At 63.3% G+C, this 11,648-nt stretch overlaps 1 protein-coding gene across 1 annotated transcript; it reads left to right on the top strand.

The window, feature by feature from the left end:
- Positions 1 to 5,558: 5,558 nt before the first annotated feature.
- LOC120761524 (serine/threonine-protein kinase pim-1-like) lies at positions 5,559 to 9,170 on the top strand. The gene is made up of 7 exons (XM_040082838.1): positions 5,559 to 5,892; positions 6,077 to 6,471; positions 6,570 to 6,620; positions 6,930 to 7,296; positions 7,698 to 7,874; positions 8,173 to 8,255; positions 9,084 to 9,170. The coding sequence occupies exons 1-7, from the start codon at positions 5,559 to 5,561 to the stop codon at positions 9,168 to 9,170; spliced, it is 1,494 nt and encodes a 497-aa protein (XP_039938772.1).
- Positions 9,171 to 11,648: the final 2,478 nt, after the last annotated feature.

The following is an 11,648-nucleotide window of genomic DNA, read 5'->3' as shown; positions in this document are numbered from 1 at the left end:
CGTGGCAGTGGCCCAAGAGCTGCAGGAACTGATGATCTTGCTCTGGGCTGGCAATGGGACATCTGTGCCGCTCTACGCTGGGATGTGGCAGGCATTCTGGAAAGAACTGGAGAAGCTGAGGAAGCGAGGCCACCTGCCCTGCTGTGGCTCGCCCAGCTCCTCCCGAAGCCTCCATCCCTTCAAGAGGCTGCTCCCAGCAAGATTCTACACCCCTGGGAGAGCCTCAACTCTTGCAAGGGTGGCACAGCAGCAGAGACCCGCCATCCATGCAGGAGGATCAGGCTGTCAGAGAACGTCCACCCTGCCAGGAGCCTCGGCTATCTCTGACAGCCTCCATCCCTCAGAGAGGCTCAGTGAGACCTGTCGGCCTGCAGAAGGTGCAGAGCCCATGGACAGGTCTCCCGGCTCCCTTGGACCCGTGGATTCCAACAAGACGGGCGCAACCCTGACCACTGACGTGGCCGGGGAAAGCCCGCAAGTCCACGTGGGAGCCCAGCCCGAGCCAGGGGAGCCATGTCAGGAGCAGGTGGCGGAGCAGCAAGCGTCCTTGAGCCAGGAGTTGCCGGCCCACAGCTCCCAGGACGCTGTGCCGGCTGTGCCAGCTGGCCACAGCCCGTGCGTGGAGGTGGAGACGATCCCTAAGAGACCAAGGAGGTTCCTCCATCTCCAGGAAGCTGCTCCCAGACGGCCACCAACTACCAGGACAGCGTTTCAAGTGGCAGGTGAGCTCTTGTCAGGAGCTGTCTGAGGCTCCCCTGGGGCTCTTGAGGGGCATTCCCAGGCCAGAGCAGGCCAGGGCCTCTGAGAGCAGCCTAGTCCCTGGCTATTTTCAGTGCCTCTGATGCCAGGGCTTCAGAAAGGCCCTCTCTGGTTTGCAGCTGCTCCTGGGACCCCCCTGTGCGAAGCCTCGGGCTGTAGCCCCGGCCGAGCACACCAGCAGAGTGCAGCCCACGAGGCCGGGGACAGCGACGGTGCCGCCCTGCCCCGCTGCAGCGCGGCTCCTGCAGCCGCCTCTGCGCGCTGCCCTGCCCCAGCTGTGCCGCTCGCCAGCCCCAGCGCTGCGAGGCGGCGGCCGCTGCCCGGCGCACAGCAGGAAGCAGGTGAGAGCGAGGTGGCCCGCGGTGGCTCGGCCCGCTCCACTCGGGGCACTCGGGGGCTTGGTGGGCGCAAGGCTGATGGCTGGGTCTTGGCCGCAGGGCAAAAGAAGGAGCAGCAGGAGCTGTACCTGCTGGGCCCGCAGCTGGGGAGCGGTGGCTTCGGCACCGTTTTCTCGGGGACCCGCCTGTCTGACGGGAGCCCGGTAAGTGGCCGGGACTGCCCGGCACAGGAGAAGGGTCAGGGGCGGCGCGGAGCAGGGCAGGGCTTGAGCTGAGCCCCCCTGTCTCCATGGCTTGCAGGTGGCCGTGAAGCGCGTGCCCCGGGAGAGCGTCCTGCAGTGGCACAAGCTGGTGAGTGAGCGGGGCCAGCGGGACAGAGCGGGCCGTGGCGGGCAGGGATGAGCCCGGGCCCGAGGGCGGGGAATGGCGGCGGCGGCAGCGGGCGTGAGCTCAGCGTGCGAGGCCGAGCGTGGCGGGCGCGGGCATGCCAAACAGCGGTGGTGGGGGGTCCGGGCAGGGGGGCACTGCCCAAGCATCCCCTGGGCGGGCGGGAAGAATGCCAAGCCCCAGGGAAGCTGCCTGAAGGGCATCCCAGGCAGGGGGGCAGCGCAGGCACAGGGCAGCATCAGGCCTGCTGGAGGCATTGTCTCCTCCTCACAGCCCGACGGCACCCGTGTTCCCCTGGAGATCGTGCTGATGGAGAAGGTGGGCTCTGGTTGCCAGAACATCATCCAGCTCCTGGACTGGTTTGAGCTGCCTGACAGCTTCATGCTGGTGCTGGAGCGTCCGGAGCAGTCGCAGGATCTCCTGCACTACCTGCTGGAGCAGGAGTTCCTGTCCGAGGAGGCTGCGCGCTGGCTTTTCTGCCAGGTGCTGGACGCCGTGCAGCACTGCACCTCCTGCGGCGTCCTGCACCGGGACATCAAGCCACAAAACCTCCTCGTGAACCCGGAGACTGGCGACCTGAAGCTCATCGACTTCGGCTGCGGCACCTTCCTCCAGGAGCGGGCCTACACAACATTTGCGGGTGAGCCCACAGCCCCGGCCCTGCTCCCGGTGCCAGGCACTGCACGGCCCCGTTCCCTCCTGGGCCGTGGGCTGCGGCGTTCAGCCGGCTGGCGGCTGCCCTGTGGCACGGGGCAGATGCTGTGCCCCGGGAGCCGGCTGCCGGCCCTGCCGACACAGGGGCGCTGCAAAAGCCAGGCCCCGGGCCCTGGGCTCGGCAGGCCCGCAAGGGCCTGGGCCGCTGCGCTGGCCTGCTCTGCCTTGCAGAACGGCGCCTTGGCTTTGGCCAGTTGTCTGGGGGATGCAGGGCGGCCTGGGGGGAAGTTGTGGCCGCCGGTGCAGCCCCTGCCTGTGCCAGGAGGCTGGCGCCAGGCTCTGGGAGCCAGCAGCCTGCGCCTGGACAGCGCCGCCTGTGTCCCCTAGGAACACACTTGTACTGCCCACCCGAGTGGATCTGCCTTGGCTGCTACCACGGCCATGCGGCGACCATCTGGTCCCTGGGTGTGCTGCTGTATGTCATGGTCTGCGGGGAGATGCCCTTCCAGTCGGACCGTGACATCGTGTCGGGGCAGCTCGTCTTCAGGCAGCAGGTCTCTCCAGGTTGGTATCCGGCCTCAAGAAGGCAGGGCTTGGCACATGGCACGGCGCAGCCCAGCACGGCCCTCACGCAGCTGTTCCCTGAGGTCAATGTGGCCTCCAGGGCCGGCTGCAGGAGGTGGCCCGTGACGGGCTCGGTGTGGCACGCTTGGCTGAAGGAGGTGGCGCTTGTCCTGCCGTGCCGCTCTCCCGCAAAGGGCGGCTCTGAGCGCAGGCAGCGTGGCCCGGCTTCTGCAGGCGCCGGGAGCAGCCGGGCAGGAGCCTTCTGCAAGTGACCGGCGCTTTCTGCCTTCTCTCCCCAGAGTGCCAACATCTGATCCGCTGGTGTTTGTCCCTGCACCCCGAGGACCGGCCAGTGCTGGAGCAGATCTTGCGCCACCCTTGGGTGTGGGGCGGGCGGCTTTGATGCCTTTGGCGGAGCCTCTGCAGCCCCCACTTACTGAGACCCACGCAGGACTCAGGGTCCGAAAAATAAAACAATCTCCAACCCATTCCGGGCTGTCAAGTCTGCTCCCTGTTAGCAACTTCAGCTAAAGCAAGCTCTTGGGAACAGGGCTAATCAGAGTGTTCCCTTCCGCCTTTGTCAAGCTTTTGGTGCCTCTCCTCCAGATCGGTACTTTTGTGTCTTCAAGCGAAGGCTGTAGTGCAGGCAGGAGGGGCTTTGGCAAGCCAAGAAATGCAGCAGTGAAACAACAGCTGCCCTTTCAAGCTAATGTGGCCACTTGGGCTCACCCAAAGTGACACACGGGGCCGTGTGTGCATTCCAATGGGTGGCAGGAACAGAGACGTCACTCTTGTCCAAAGCTGTAAGAACAATTAGAAGCAGCAAATGTCATTTCAGGTTGAGCCCTGACAATGCTCTTCCTCGTTCTTCCCTTGAAATGGGAAGTAGTGCTGGGCCTTTGAGCAGCGGGGACCCCGTCCTCCTAAGTCATAGGCATGGAGGCCACAGGAAATGTTGAGGTGCTGCAGCAGCTCCCCGTGGTGCTGGGCTCATTGTACTCCCCCAAAACATCTGCCTCTGCCTTAAAAACCACTGATGGAGATGGAAGGTGCAGCTACCAGTCTAGTCACAGGGAAGCACTCAGGTGCCTGCCCTGGCCCTTTGGGCCGGGTCCAGCTACAAACCTGTGCCACCTTCTGTCTACTGCCCTGACCTACCAAAACAGCGTTTGGGAAAAAGACATGAATGTTCTTCTTGTTGTGTGCCCAGTGGAGTCGAGATCAGGAGAAGAATACTGACGTGCTTCTTCCCACTGTCGAGAGAAATTTGGCGCAGTGCAAGCTCAACTTGAGATGAAGGTGGTCAGAATTGTGGGGCACTGTAAAAAGAGCATTTTAAAATCCTTTAAAGGAAAAAAATATTGTAGAAATAACATCGTCCCCTTCCAGGATGTGGATGGTCACCTCACCAACAGGGACAGAGACACAGTCCAGGTGTTTCATGCCTTCTTTGATCCTGTCTTCAAAACTCATCCATCCCTTCTCAGTGGAAAACATTCGTTGTACCGAGGGACCCTGCAAAGTCCTGGAAGAGGGCAAGCCCTGCTCAGCAGAAAGCAAACCAGCCCCGTTTGATCCACAGCATTCCCATCCTGAATCCACACCCAGCACGTGCCAGCTATTGGGAAGAAAGGAAGCCAATCGAAGTCAAGAGCAGAGTAGTGGGAGTAAGATGAGCGTGGTTTGGAAAATCCTGATTTATTTCGAACAGAGGCTCTGCAGAAGTTGGTGAGCTGCTAACAAAAATCTCTTCCATCCCTCGACAGCCATTTCAGGAGAGTTCCCCAGGGACAGAGGACTTCAACTCTCTTTGTCTCTGGAGGGTCTTCTCAGGAACAGAGAAGTCCTTGTTTGAAGCTGGTACGGTTGCAGCGCCCTGGGAGCCGTGGGCATGACACTGGTGGCAGCAGCAGCAGCACCGTTCCTGAGGTGCCGCCACTTGCTCCAGGGAATGATTCATTGACACAGGCTGAGCTCCAGTTTTTACTTCCAGGCTTTTTTTGGCCATGTCCATCTTCTGCGGATCCCTGAGGCGGGCGTGGCCGTGACGACACAAAGGGGCAGAGCGCTGGTGTGAGGCAGGGCCGTGATGTCACACAGCTGTCCTGGTCACAACGCTGTGACATCACCGCGCCAGGCCTATATAAGCCGGGCCCGGCCCCGCAGCTGCCAGTGCAGTCGCGATGGGACGTGCCGTAGCCATGGGTGACGGAGGCGTCCTGATGACTGCGCTTGTCCTGCTGCTGGCCGCTGTGGCAGTCTGCTGGGCCGTTGGCCACTGGCCACCACGGCGGCGGCAGGCAGGACAACCAAGGAGGCGTAAGCGCTCCGGGGTCCGGCCCAGAGGCTCTCGGAGGAACCGAGGAGCCCCTGCGGCTCCCAGGTGCTCCAGGCCTCGGGCCACCCCTCGCAAGCGGCCAGGTGATCCCGCAAGCCCCCTGCACAGGTCCTGCAGCTGCGGCCCCTGCGTGGCAGTGGCCCAAGAGCTGCAGGAACTGATGATCTTGCTCTGGGCTGGCAATGGGACATCTGTGCCGCTCTACGCTGGGATGTGGCAGGCATTCTGGAAAGAACTGGAGAAGCTGAGGAAGCGAGGCCACCTGCCCTGCTGTGGCTCGCCCAGCTCCTCCCGAAGCCTCCATCCCTTCAAGAGGCTGCTCCCAGCAAGATTCTACACCCCTGGGAGAGCCTCAACTCTTGCAAGGGATGGCACAGCAGCAGAGACCCGCCATCCATGCAGGAGGATCAGGCTGTCAGAGAACGTCCACCCTGCCAGGAGCCTCGGCTATCTCTGACAGCCTCCATCCCACAGAGAGGCTCAGTGAGACCTGTCGGCCTGCAGAAGGTGCAGAGCCCATGGACAGGTCTCCCGGCTCCCCTGGACCCGTGGATTCCAACAAGACGGGCGCAACCCTGACCACTGACGTGGCCGGGGAAAGCCCGCAAGTCCACGTGGGAGCCCAGCCCGAGCCAGGGGAGCCATGTCAGGAGCAGGTGGCGGAGCAGCAAGCGTCCTTGAGCCAGGAGTTGCCGGCCCACAGCTCCCAGGACGCTGTGCCGGCTGTGCCAGCTGGCCACAGCCCGTGCGTGGAGGTGGAGACGATCCCTAAGAGACCAAGGAGGTTCCTCCATCTCCAGGAAGCTGCTCCCAGACGGCCACCAACTACCAGGACAGCGTTTCAAGTGGCAGGTGAGCTCTTGTCAGGAGCTGTCTGAGGCTCCCCTGGGGCTCTTGAGGGGCATTCCCAGGCCAGAGCAGGCCAGGGCCTCTGAGAGCGGCCTAGTCCCTGGCTATTTTCAGTGCCTCTGATGCCAGGGCTTCAGAAAGGCCTTCTCTGGTTTGCAGCTGCTCCTGGGACCCCCCCTGTGCGAAGCCTCGGGCTGTAGCCCCGGCCGAGCACACCAGCAGAGTGCAGCCCACGAGGCCGGGGACAGCGACGGTGCCGCCCTGCCCCGCTGCAGCGCGGCTCCTGCAGCCGCCTCTGCGCGCTGCCCTGCCCCAGCTGTGCCGCTCGCCAGCCCCAGCGCTGCGAGGCGGCGGCCGCTGCCCGGCGCACAGCAGGAAGCAGGTGAGAGCAAGGTGGCCCGCGGTGGCTCGGCCCGCTCCACTCGGGGCACTCGGGGGCTTGGTGGGCGCAAGGCTGATGGCTGGGTCTTGGCCGCAGGGCAAAAGAAGGAGCAGCAGGAGCTGTACCTGCTGGGCCCGCAGCTGGGGAGCGGTGGCTTCGGCACCGTTTTCTCGGGGACCCGCCTGTCTGACGGGAGCCCGGTAAGTGGCCGGGACTGCCCGGCACAGGAGAAGGGTCAGGGGCGGCGCGGGAGCAGGGCAGGGCTTGAGCTGAGCCCCCCTGTCTCCATGGCTTGCAGGTGGCCGTGAAGCGCGTGCCCCGGGAGAGCGTCCTGCAGTGGCACAAGCTGGTGAGTGAGCGGGGCCAGCGGGACAGAGCGGGCCGTGGCGGGCAGGGATGAGCCCGGGCCCGAGGGCGGGGAATGGCGGCGGCGGCAGCGGGCGTGAGCTCAGCGTGCGAGGCCGAGCGTGGCGGGCGCGGGCATGCCAAACAGCGGTGGTGGGGGGTCCGGGCAGGGGGGCACTGCCCAAGCATCCCCTGGGCGGGCGGGAAGAATGCCAAGCCCCAGGGAAGCTGCCTGAAGGGCATCCCAGGCAGGGGGGCAGCGCAGGCACAGGGCAGCATCAGGCCTGCTGGAGGCATTGTCTCCTCCTCACAGCCCGACGGCACCCGTGTTCCCCTGGAGATCGTGCTGATGGAGAAGGTGGGCTCTGGTTGCCAGAACATCATCCAGCTCCTGGACTGGTTTGAGCTGCCCGACAGCTTCATGCTGGTGCTGGAGCGTCCGGAGCAGTCGCAGGATCTCCTGCACTACCTGCTGGAGCAGGAGTTCCTGTCCGAGGAGGCTGCGCGCTGGCTTTTCTGCCAGGTGCTGGACGCCGTGCAGCACTGCACCGCCTGCGGCGTCCTGCACCGGGACATCAAGCCACAAAACCTCCTCGTGAACCCGGAGACTGGCGACCTGAAGCTCATCGACTTCGGCTGCGGCACCTTCCTCCAGGAGCGGGCCTACACAACATTTGCGGGTGAGCCCACAGCCCCGGCCCTGCTCCCGGTGCCAGGCACTGCACGGCCCCGTTCCCTCCTGGGCCCTGGGCTGCGGCGTTCAGCCGGCTGGCGGCTGCCCTGTGGCACGAGGCAGATGCTGTGCCCCGGGAGCCGGCTGCCGGCCCTGCCGACACAGGGGCGCTGCAAAAGCCAGGCCCCGGTCCCTGGGCTCGGCAGGCCCGCAAGGGCCTGGGCCGCTGCGCTGGCCTGCTCTGCCTTGCAGAACGGCGCCTTGGCTTTGGCCAGTTGTCTGGGGGATGCAGGGCGGCCTGGGGGGAAGTTGTGGCCGCCGGTGCAGCCCCTGCCTGTGCCAGGAGGCTGGCGCCAGGCTCTGGGAGCCAGCAGCCTGCGCCTGGACAGCGCCGCCTGTGTCCCCTAGGAACACACTTGTACTGCCCACCCGAGTGGATCTGCCTTGGCTGCTACGACGGCCATGCGGCGACCATCTGGTCCCTGGGTGTGCTGCTGTATGTCATGGTCTGCGGGGAGATGCCCTTCCAGTCGGACCGTGACATCGTGTCGGGGCAGCTCGTCTTCAGGCAGCAGGTCTCTCCAGGTTGGTATCCGGCCTCAAGAAGGCAGGGCTTGGCACATGGCACGGCGCAGCCCAGCACGGCCCTCACGCAGCTGTGCCCGAGGTCAATGTGGCCTCCAGGGCCGGCTGCAGGAGGTGGCCCGTGACGGGCTCGGTGTGGCACGCTTGGCTGAAGGAGGTGGCGCTTGTCCTGCCGTGCCGCTCTCCCGCAAAGGGCGGCTCTGAGCGCAGGCAGCGTGGCCCGGCTTCTGCAGGCGCCGGGAGCAGCCGGGCAGGAGCCTTCTGCAAGTGACCGGCGCTTTCTGCCTTCTCTCCCCAGAGTGCCAACATCTGATCCGCTGGTGTTTGTCCCTGCACCCCGAGGACCGGCCAGTGCTGGAGCAGATCTTGTGCCACCCTTGGGTGTGGGGCGGGCGGCTTTGATGCCTTTGGCGGAGCCTCTGCAGCCCCCACTTACTGAGACCCACGCAGGACTCAGGGTCCGAAAAATAAAACAATCTCCAACCCATTCCGGGCTGTCAAGTCTGCTCCCTGTTAGCAACTTCAGCTAAAGCAAGCTCTTGGGAACAGGGCTAATCAGAGTGTTCCCTTCTGCCTTTGTCAAGCTTTTGGTGCCTCTCCTCCAGATCGGTACTTTTGTGTCTTCAAGCGAAGGCTGTAGTGCAGGCAGGAGGGGCTTTGGCAAGCCAAGAAATGCAGCAGTGAAACAACAGCTGCCCTTTCAAGCTAATGTGGCCACTTGGGCTCACCCAAAGTGACACACGGGGCCGTGTGTGCATTCCAATGGGTGGCAGGAACAGAGACGTCACTCTTGTCCAAAGCTGTAAGAACAATTAGAAGCAGCAAATGTCATTTCAGGTTGAGCCCTGACAAAGCTCTTCCTCGTTCTTCCCTTGAAATGGGAAGTAGTGCTGGGCCTTTGAGCAGCGGGAACCCCGTCCTCCTAAGTCATAGGCATGGAGGCCACAGGAAATGTTGAGGTGCTGCAGCAGCTCCCCGTGGTGCTGGGCTCATTGTACTCCCCCAAAACATCTGCCTCTGCCTTAAAAACCACTGATGGAGATGGAAAGCGCAGCTACCAGTCTAGTCACAGGGAAGCACTCAGGTGCCTGCCCTGGCCCTTTGGGCCAGGTCCAGCTACAAACCTGTGCCACCTTCTGTCTACTGCCCTGACCTACCAAAACAGCGTTTGGGAAAAAGCCATGAATGTTCTTCTTGTTGTGTGCCCAGTGGAGTCGAGATCAGGAGAAGAATACCGACGTGCTTCTTCCCACTGTCGAGAGAAATTTGGCGCAGTGCAAGCTCAACTTGAGATGAAGGTGGTCAGAATTGTGGGGCACTATAAAAAGAGCATTTTAAAATACTTTAAAGGAAAAAAATATTGTAGAAATAACATTGTCCCCTTCCAGGATGTGGATGGTCACCTCACCAACAGGGACAGAGACACAGTCCAGGTGTTTCATGCCTTCTTTGATCCTGTCTTCAAAACTCATCCATCCCTTCTCAGTGGAAAACATTCTTTGTACCGAGGGACCCTGCAAAGTCCTGGAAGAGGGCAAGCCCTGCTCAGCAGAAAGCAAACCAGCCCCGTTTGATCCACAGCATTCCCATCCTGAATCCACACCCAGCACGTGCCAGCTATTGGGAAGAAAGGAAGCCAATCGAAGTCAAGAGCAGAGTAGTGGGAGTAAGATGAGCGTGGTTTGGAAAATCCTGATTTATTTCGAACAGAGGCTCTGCAGAAGTTGGTGAGCTGCTAACAAAAATCTCTTCCATCGCTCGACAGCCATTTCAGGAGAGTTCCCCAGGGTCAGAGGACTTCAACTCTCTTTGTCTCTGGAGGGTCTTCTCAGGAACAGAGAAGTCCTTGTTTGAAGCTGGTACGGTTGCAGCGCCCTGGGAGCCGTGGGCATGACACTGGTGGCAGCAGCAGCAGCACCGTTCCTGAGGTGCCGCCACTTGCTCCAGGGAATGATTCATTGACACAGGCTGAGCTCCAGTTTTTACTTCCAGGCTTTTTTTGGCCATGTCCATCTTCTGCGGATCCCTGAGGCGGGCGTGGCCGTGACGACACAAAGGGGCAGAGCGCTGGTGTGAGGCAGGGCCGTGATGTCACACAGCTGTCCTGGTCACAGCGCTGTGACATCACCGCGCCAGGCCTATATAAGCCGGGCCCGGCCCCGCAGCTGCCAGTGCAGTCGCGATGGGACGTGCCGTAGCCATGGGTGACGGAGGCGTCCTGATGACTGCGCTTGTCCTGCTGCTGGCCGCTGTGGCAGTCTGCTGGGCCGTTGGCCACTGGCCACCACGGCGGCGGCAGGCAGGACAACCAAGGAGGCGTAAGCGCTCCGGGGTCCGGCCCAGAGGCTCACGGAGGAACCGAGGAGCCCCTGCGGCTCCCAGGTGCTCCAGGCCTCGGGCCACCCCTCGCAAGCGGCCGGGTGATCCCGCAAGCCCCCTGCACAGGTCCTGCAGCTGCGGCCCCTGCGTGGCAGTGGCCCAAGAGCTGCAGGAACTGATGATCTTGCTCTGGGCTGGCAATGGGACATCTGTGCCGCTCTACGCTGGGATGTGGCAGGCATTCTGGAAAGAACTGGAGAAGCTGAGGAAGCGAGGCCACCTGCCCTGCTGTGGCTCGCCCAGCTCCTCCCGAAGCCTCCATCCCTTCAAGAGGCTGCTCCCAGCAAGATTCTGCACCCCTGGGAGAGCCTCAACTCTTGCAAGGATGGCACAGCAGCAGAGACCCGCCATCCATGCAGGAGGATCAGGCTGTCAGAGAACGTCCACCCTGCCAGGAGCCTCGGCTATCTCTGACAGCCTCCATCCCACAGAGAGGCTCAGTGAGACCTGTCGGCCTGCAGAAGGTGCAGAGCCCATGGACAGGTCTCCCGGCTCCCTTGGACCCGTGGATTCCAACAAGACGGGCGCAACCCTGACCACTGACGTGGCCGGGGAAAGCCCGCAAGTCCACGTGGGAGCCCAGCCCGAGCCAGGGGAGCCATGTCAGGAGCAGGTGGCGGAGCAGCAAGCGTCCTTGAGCCAGGAGTTGCCGGCCCACAGCTCCCAGGACGCTGTGCCGGCTGTGCCAGCTGGCCACAGCCCGTGCGTGGAGGTGGAGACGATCCCTAAGAGACCAAGGAGGTTCCTCCATCTCCAGGAAGCTGCTCCCAGACGGCCACCAACTACCAGGACAGCGTTTCAAGTGGCAGGTGAGCTCTTGTCAGGAGCTGTCTGAGGCTCCCCTGGGGCTCTTGAGGGGCATTCCCAGGCCAGAGCAGGCCAGGGCCTCTGAGAGCGGCCTAGTCCCTGGCTATTTTCAGTGCCTCTGATGCCAGGGCTTCAGAAAGGCCTTCTCTGGTTTGCAGCTGCTCCTGGGACCCCCCTGTGCGAAGCCTCGGGCTGTAGCCCCGGCCGAGCACACCAGCAGAGTGCAGCCCACGAGGCCGGGGACAGCGACGGTGCCGCCCTGCCCCGCTGCAGCGCGGCTCCTGCAGCCGCCTCTGCGCGCTGCCCTGCCCCAGCTGTGCCGCTCGCCAGCCCCAGCGCTGCGAGGCGGCGGCCGCTGCCCGGCGCACAGCAGGAAGCAGGTGAGAGCGAGGTGGCCCGCGGTGGCTCGGCCCGCTCCACTCGGGGCACTCGGGGGCTTGGTGGGCGCAAGGCTGATGGCTGGGTCTTGGCCGCAGGGCAAAAGAAGGAGCAGCAGGAGCTGTACCTGCTGGGCCCGCAGCTGGGGAGCGGTGGCTTCGGCACCGTTTTCTCGGGGACCCGCCTGTCTGACGGGAGCCCGGTAAGTGG

The sequence above is a fragment of the Hirundo rustica genome, chromosome 19 (genome assembly GCF_015227805.2).
Source record: "Hirundo rustica isolate bHirRus1 chromosome 19, bHirRus1.pri.v3, whole genome shotgun sequence".
In the NCBI taxonomy this organism is placed as follows: domain Eukaryota; kingdom Metazoa; phylum Chordata; class Aves; order Passeriformes; family Hirundinidae; genus Hirundo; species Hirundo rustica.
Note: the sequence above shows the minus strand (reverse complement) of the source record. Positions and strands in the feature narration are given on the sequence as shown.